Genomic DNA, 7,940 nt, shown 5'->3' with positions numbered 1-7,940 from the left:
CTGCTGAAGTAACTTGCTTCCATCTGCCCACCTTCTTGTGTGAGTTCATGAGTTCTGCCTACAAAGATAAGCATGGGTGTAAGAAGCAATGATGTCCTACCACTTGGGACAAGCCACCTCTCAAAACTCCTCTACTATGTAATGACATAGATCATAGATATGTCTTCTAAAGGGGACAGAAGCCTGTTTTCTGGAGAAGATCTAAAATAAATAAAAATGAGATTTCAGTAACATCCAGAGATCTTTCAGGCCTTCGAGAATCCCTCTTACTTATTCAACAAGAATTAATATAGAATCTTGTAAGGGGATGGTAGGAGAAAGAGAAGATAAGATGGTTCCTGTTCCTAAATAAAATTTTAAAGTCTAGTAGGGGAGAAGACATAAGCAGATATTCAGAGTGAGGCATGTGACATGATGACTTAAAATTCTGGATAAGTCATAACAGTGGAGCACAAATGGTGGCAGTAGTTCTATTGTGGGTAGAACAGTGTGGTTATCAAAGTCCTCCAGAAGAAAATAAAGATTTTTTTCCAGGCAGTTATAAATGGAGACAGAAAAGTATGTACAAAAACTCAAAACCTGAAGCAATCCAGTGAGTTCAAACCAATCACGAAGAGGTATGTTGGTGGGATAGCAAGATGCCCTGTGACAGTGCTTTGGAGGTAAAACTGGAAACGCAAGGCAGGTTCTGAATGCCAAGAGTGATGAAGGCTGCTCTGAAAAGTTGTCTTAGGATGCTATGGGAAAAGATGCCAGAGGGGAGTCTAATGATTAGATCTGTGTTTCAGAAAAATGATTCTGGCTCTCATTGTGGCGGATAGTTAGGCGTGAGTGTGAAAGGAATGCAGGGCAATCAATGGGAAGGCTATTGCAATCATCCTAGCAGCAGCTGGAGATAGAGGTCATGGTACATATTGGAGGTGGTAGAATGAACATGGATCTTGACTGGAATCAAGTGAAGAAGGAAAAGGAGTCTGTGATGACACTTATGGATTTGTGTCTATAGTGGAGAAAACCCTTCCACCAATGTTTTCTCCAACTTTTATATCTCTACATTAAATCTCTAGGATCTTATGGGGTCAAAGGTGAAGTTGACCCCACAAAACATAAGCCAATCTTATATCTTCAGAATCAGAAAGATGTACTATGACAGGGGTGGGGAGAAAGATACTGAGTAAAACGCTATCATTTCATAAGTGAGCAAACTGAGATGACAAAGACAAACACAGCTACTGTAAGTGTCCAGAAAGCGAAGGCATCTGCATTCCCTATTCTCCCTGTCCAACTATCAGGGAAGTGGGCCTGAGGCATGGATGGATGACTATGATACACCCAGTCATATTCTCTTATTGGTGCAGGCAGAGCATCAATGTAATGTAATGTACGGGAAACATTCTATTGCTTGGGATGAGTGCCTGTCCTAACATTCAGGGCACATTATAGAGCTCTTGATCTCCCTTTCATCATATTTAAGTTGGAAGCTATGAATGAGGATTTCCAGGGTGAGAAGAAAATTGGGCAACCTCATGGTGCAGTGACAGAATGCTCTCAGTAGTCAATTTAGTCTGTCCCAGTCTTCTAATGCTTAGAAATCAAGTTTCCTATTCTCTAAAGTGAGGTTATAATACCTACATTCTCAGGTTGTTGTCGGAGGATTCTGTAGGATGATTTTGTATTACTATCTACTCCAAAACTACATAGGAAATGCAGCCTTCAATCTGTAGAAAATCACATTCACAGTCGGCTTTCAATCCTTTCATATTATAAGCTAATTGTTCTCACAGTGTGGTCCCTGGACCAGCAGCCCTAGCATCACCTGGGAGCTTGTGAGCAATGCAAATTCTCAAGCTCCCCTGCAGAACTGGAAACTAAAAGTGAGCCCTAGAAGTCTGTGCTTTAGCCATCTCTCCAGGTGTTTCTGATGTACATGAAGTTTGATGATAATTGCTATGGCAAGCTGTGGGCCTAGAACTGTCTTCAGGGATGACATTGCTACTATCTATCATTCCTGAGTGGGTGTTTTGGACTAATCCTCACTTGTTCCTGGCCCCTATCTTATTTGCATTTCTACCATAGAAATGCTAGTGCAATGAAATTGTGGTGCCCTTCCAGACACTGTTGAATGGAGGGAAAGTGGGAAGGGGGCTGTAGAGAGAAAACTGACACCAGAATAAGCCTCTTTGTTTTAATGAGTCGGGGATCCTAGAGCAGGAGACAGAGGCTGGAATGTTCAACCAGTGGGAGAAACAGGGGTAGGAGCCATCAAAGACATCGAAGCAGTAGTCATCATCAAAGTTGTTGTTGCTGTTGTTGCTGTTACTGTTGAAGTTCTTGTAGTCTTTGTTTGGACACAGAAAGCAGGATAATTAGCACGTCTGTCAGCTGGAACACAGCAGTCCCTTTGTTTGCCGCACATTGCCCAACCATTCTTTACATGCATCTCTTCAGGTTTGCACTTCTTCTTGCAAATTCCAACGTCGTTTAGACACTTTTTCACATACCAATTACCTGAGTAAAGGAATTATATAGATTATTAAGCCTAAGTATTTATCACAGGAGGATAAAAAATAGCAATAGTTTTTGAGCACTGTTTATTCAAGTGCCTTTCCAGTTGCTTTAGCATGTTTTTCCTAATCATAAATACCTACTTTGAGGATTAAGTGAAATTTTATAAACACACATTGAATTCTTTAGATATGTATGAGATTCTCATTTCTGAAATCAGAATTCTGTATACAAACCTTACCAGGGGCCAATTTCCCATGATTTTAAATGGGAAAATATATAGCATGTTATTATACATGAACACAAAATCCCCAGCCAGTTTCCTAAAATGTAGCTAAAACACAAACACCTAAACAGAAGTAAAAACTATCATTTCAAAAATAAGAAATGCTAAAATAATTGCTGTCATCTTTCTCACCATTACTGAAACACATATGGCTTTTGTTGCCAGTTGGTGAGATTTTCAAAATGTCCCTTACGTGTTTCTGAGACCCTAAAAATTATATTTAGAAGATAATTCTAGGCTTGTCTTACATATTATCTGGTTAAAAATGTCATGTCAAGTTATGGAAAGATAAATAAAAAATTTTCATCTATACCTATATACCTATATGATATTGAGATATAAGTACATTTTACAAAATTTTGAGAATAAAAAAAGCCATTCTATTAGGAATATATTCATTAGGGAGACATTCTGCAGGGTTTGCCTATATATGTGTACATATTATATACATATGAAAATATCTCATCACATGGTTTAACACACAGAGGCCCTAGAGTGATGCTGGAGCTCTTTCTTACCTTGCTTAACTCATTACTGTACTTAATTAACAAGTATATAATGAGTGCCTACCATGTCAAGAATTCTGCAAGATGCAGGGAATAAAACAATGAACAGAAAGACATGATTTGAGGACCTTACATTGGAGAGGGGGAGAAAGAAAATAAACAAGTAAGTGAATAAACAAAATAACTACAGATTGTGATAAGTACAATAAATGAAAGAAATATGAGGTAATTGACAGTAAGTGAACAGAGCAAATGTTTTTGAATGCTATTACCACTACTATTATCCCTTATCAGCTGTTTAATCCTCCTCTGATGATTGAGTTTTTAACATTATATATATGTGTATGTTAGAATATATATACACACACACAAAGTGTAGAAAAAGAACGACATACAAATATGTGATGTATGTCGATGTATGTCACTAATGTTCCAGAGACAGAGGGAGAAATCAGGCAATTTAAACTCATAGAATTTCAAGGATGCAATAGGCCTGAAACATCTTTTGAGACAACCATGAGAGCATTATAATTTCCTCTTATCCACTATCAATTTGAACATTTCTGCAAATTAGGGAATATAAACTACTATCTCTAGAGGCGGGCTATGGAGTTATTATATAACCCATTAGGAAATTATACTAAAGAATATTAGTTTATTTCATTGTGCCTTATGTAAAAAGGTGGGATTGAGTCCGGTGTAAAAAACAAAATCATAGGTGAATAACTGTTCTCAATATGGAGAAGGACTTACTAAGTTAATGGAAGAATGCAAAGAAAACACCAATAGATTTGACATGAAAATGAAAATTATGTGTCTCAAATAAATAATGCATTTTAGAAGCAACCAATATATTTGAAAATATTTGCAAGAAATATGAAATACAAATGTTAAAAATACAAATACTCCAATAGTAACCATTGGCAATATGTGCCAGTTAACTTAGAAGAAATAATACCCTTGGAGCAAGGAATGGAACTTCTAAAATTTGCCTACACAAACAGAGAGTCTCACAATGATATATTAATAAGGTTGTACAATGTTATTTACAGTACTCACATATTAGAAAAAATAATCCAAATGACACACAATTAAGGACTCTCCAAGTTAATATTGGTACAAAAATATGACAGAATTATAAGCATCTACTGCAAATTGTATTTTCAAGGAATATTCAAGACTTGTGAAAATTTTCCTGATAGAATCGTAGGTAAAAAAATAAAGCAGTCACGCCTGTAATCCCAGCACTTTGGGAGGCTGAGGCGGGCGGATCACGAGGTCAGGAGATCGAGACTATCCTGGCTAACACGGTGAAACCCCGTCTCTACTAAAAATACTAAAAATTAGCCGGGCGTGGTGGTGGGCGCCTGTAGTCCCAGCTACTCGGGAGGCTGAGGCAGGAGAATGGCGTGAACCCGGGAGGCGGAGCTTGCAGTGAGCCGAGATCAAGCCACTGCACTCCAGCCTGGGCGACGAAGCGAGACTCCGTCTCAAAAAAAAAAAAAAAAAAAAAAAAAAGCAGGTTATAAGCTCATATATCAGTTGGTTACAAGTGAAAAAATGCAAGCAGTGATGAAATGTGGCCAATTTATTTCTAAATAACTTTCAGTGTTCTTGTCTTGGTTTTGTAAATATAAGCTACGGAATAAATTAAAAATAAGAAATGCTTGCACAAACAGAGCTGAAATCTGATATAGACTTCCAATAGTTCCCACACAGAATTTTTTTTTTCATTTTCCATTTTACAGTCCTATACATATATAGAAACAGCCTTTCCTGTTCTGTTAACCACATCCAAGAACAAACAAACAAACAAAAAATCAGAGACCTTCTCTATAAGACCAAGAAAACTAGGGGAAGTAATATTATATAATTGTTACCTCAGGAGGGAATATCGGCAGCAAAAAAAACAAAAGTGAAATGAGGCAGGGCTTGACTGGACTGACCTGAAGTGACAGGATAGAAGTTTGGGATTTCAAGATCATTTCTACCTTTGGAGGCAACTGTGTGGGATTTGCCTTACCCTCCTCCCCAGCTCCGATCACAGATCCTGCTCTATCCTGAGAGCCTTCAAGTTTCTTAGAACAGAGGTGGTCTGAAGAAGTAGGACAAATCTCAGCCCTGCTCCCAGTGAGAAGCCAGACCCCATTTCCACAGACCACTTAGAAATAGGGACTCCATGTGCAGGACCCTGTTCTAGGCCAGTGTTTCTTCTTCCCCAAGATTCTGTTTACCTGAGACCAATTGGGCCAGGAGCATAAAAACTGCAAGGGTGAACAGTAGGGACTTCATCAGGAGGCAGTGGGTTCTATAGAGTCCAGAAGTCTCTATTCAGTATGACTTTGAACACAGATCTTTATTGTCCTTCTTAGGTGGGGTTGGGCTCAGCCAGTAGATCGGGAGGATGTAGGATATTGTGCCAACATAGCTTCAATCTATTGGCTAGCAACTCTAATTGAGGCATCACTGTTCAAGAGTCCTGTGCTAGGCATGCCTTGGGGGAAGGATAAAGACTTAGAAGAGAAGTTGCAGACTCTGCTGAAGTGTATGGCAATTTGGAGAGAAAGAATTACAGGAGGAAATTATGCTGCTCTACCAAGGCTGGGTACTCCTAGCAGTTTTTTCACAGCCTCCAGTGTTAGTCTATCAGGGTTCATCTTACTGCATGTAGCAGTCTGGTCACCTGTCTGTCTCTCCACCTAAAATACAATGTCTTTCTGAACACTTATGATGTATTATTCATATATATATATAATTCTTTTCTGTACATCATTCTTTTCAGAGAAGGATATAAGCAATTGTTTTTTAACTGACCAAATTAATGCTTTGTTGATGATCTGGAAATTTAGAAAGCCTTTTACAAAGAAATAAATAAGTGCTCAAAGATAAATGCACAAACAAGTCTTGTCACTCTGTAGAGTAGCATAAAACAAAGTGCATCCGTATGATTTAATTCTGTGCTTCTGTTAAAAAGAGTGCAGCAGATTTTATCTTACTAAACATTTTTTGAGTGAAAAAGCAACATTTTAGAACAACATGCATAGCAATGATTCTAATTTATGTGAAAAAGTTATATTTATTTGTATATAAGTAAATGCATGAACTGAAAATGCAAATCACATGTCATTCTAATAAAAGTTGTTTTCTCTGGATGGGATTGAGTTTAAGGTGGCATTCAAAGAGAATTTTATTGTGTTAAAGTTTTTTTTTGAGTGCCTGACTATATTGTGACTGAAAGCTATCAGGTCCTAGAGGTTTTGTTCTTTGTGAGGAGTTTTTTTTTCATTCCAAATTATTGAGATATAATTGATGTACATTAAACTGCATTATTTAGAGTGTATAATTTGATGAACTTGGCAAAAGATGCACTGGTGAAACCATTACCTTAGTCAACATAATGTATATATCCTTCACTCTCAAAATGTTTCTCATTCCTCTTTGGCATCCACTCTTTCCTCTTCCCTTCCCTCCCTCTACCTCCATGATACCCAGGCAACGACTGACCTGCTATTTGTTCTTGTAGCTTTCTTGGCATTCTCTTGAATATTACATAAATGAAGTAATATAGCGTGTATACTTTTCTGCTTGTCTTTTTCCATCCAAGGCAATTATTTTGAATCATATATGTTTTGTGTACCAATAGTTCATTCCTTTTTATTGCTTGTATTACTTTTTATGCATATATGATCATTTATCCATTTACCCCCTAATGAACATTATGATTGTTTTCAGATATTAGCTATTACAAATAAAACTGCCATTGAAAATTTGTGTGCAACTCTTTGTGTAGCCATATGCTGTCATTTCTCTTGGATAAACAGCTAGATGTAGAATGGCTGAGTCACAGGGTATGTGTATGTTTTACTTATTAAATATGCCTATACTATGCTTTTTTCCTTTGAAAATTGCCCTTTCTCTCTGTCCTAAGAGGTCTCAGTGTTGTCCTTGTCAAACTGATAAGTAAATGTTCCATGTTAATTATGGATGTAATAAACCTTTGTGTTCCATAGTTACTGTAAACATTTTTTTCTGGCATGCAAAAAAAAAAAGAGAAAAAAAAAAAACGAAATTACCAAATTGTTTTCCAAAGTGGTACCATTTTATACTCCCACTAGCAATATTTGAGAGTTCACTTTTTTCCCCACATCTTTACCAATACTTAGCATAGTAAGTTTTTGTTTTTGCTTTTTTAGTTTTAGCTATGTGTTTTATTTACTTTTGTTAAATTTTAATTTTTTTTATAGATTTAGAAGTACAAGCGCAGATTTGTTACATGGATATATTGAGTAGCAGTAAAGTATGGGCTTTTAGTGTAACCATCATCAGAATATTGTACATTGTACCAATTAGGTAATTTCTCATCCCTCTTAGGTCTGGTAGTATTTGTTTTATGAATCTGGGCACTCTTGTGTTAGGTGCATATGTATTTAGTAGGATGGTTATATCTTCTTGCTGAATTGATCTTTTTATCATTGTATGATGACCTCCTTTGTTTTATTTTACTGTTGTTGATTTAAAGTGTGCTTTATCTGATATAAGTATAGCTACTCCTTCTCTCATTTGGTTTCTGTTTGCGTAGAACATCTTTCTCCACCCCTTTACCTGAACTCATGTCTTTATTAATGAGTTTCTTGTAAACAGCA

At 36.9% G+C, this 7,940-nt stretch overlaps 1 protein-coding gene across 1 annotated transcript; it reads right to left on the bottom strand.

The window, feature by feature from the left end:
• Positions 1-2,171: 2,171 nt before the first annotated feature.
• DEFB126 (defensin beta 126) lies at positions 2,172-5,628 on the bottom strand. The gene is made up of 2 exons (XM_019020587.3): positions 5,532-5,628; positions 2,172-2,508 (listed from the first exon to the last, which is right to left on the bottom strand). The coding sequence occupies exons 1-2, from the start codon at positions 5,587-5,589 to the stop codon at positions 2,231-2,233; spliced, it is 336 nt and encodes a 111-aa protein (XP_018876132.2). The 5' UTR covers positions 5,590-5,628; the 3' UTR covers positions 2,172-2,230.
• Positions 5,629-7,940: the final 2,312 nt, after the last annotated feature.

Source organism: Gorilla gorilla, chromosome 21, assembly GCF_029281585.2.
Source record: "Gorilla gorilla gorilla isolate KB3781 chromosome 21, NHGRI_mGorGor1-v2.1_pri, whole genome shotgun sequence".
Lineage (NCBI taxonomy): Eukaryota > Metazoa > Chordata > Mammalia > Primates > Hominidae > Gorilla > Gorilla gorilla.
Note: the sequence above shows the minus strand (reverse complement) of the source record. Positions and strands in the feature narration are given on the sequence as shown.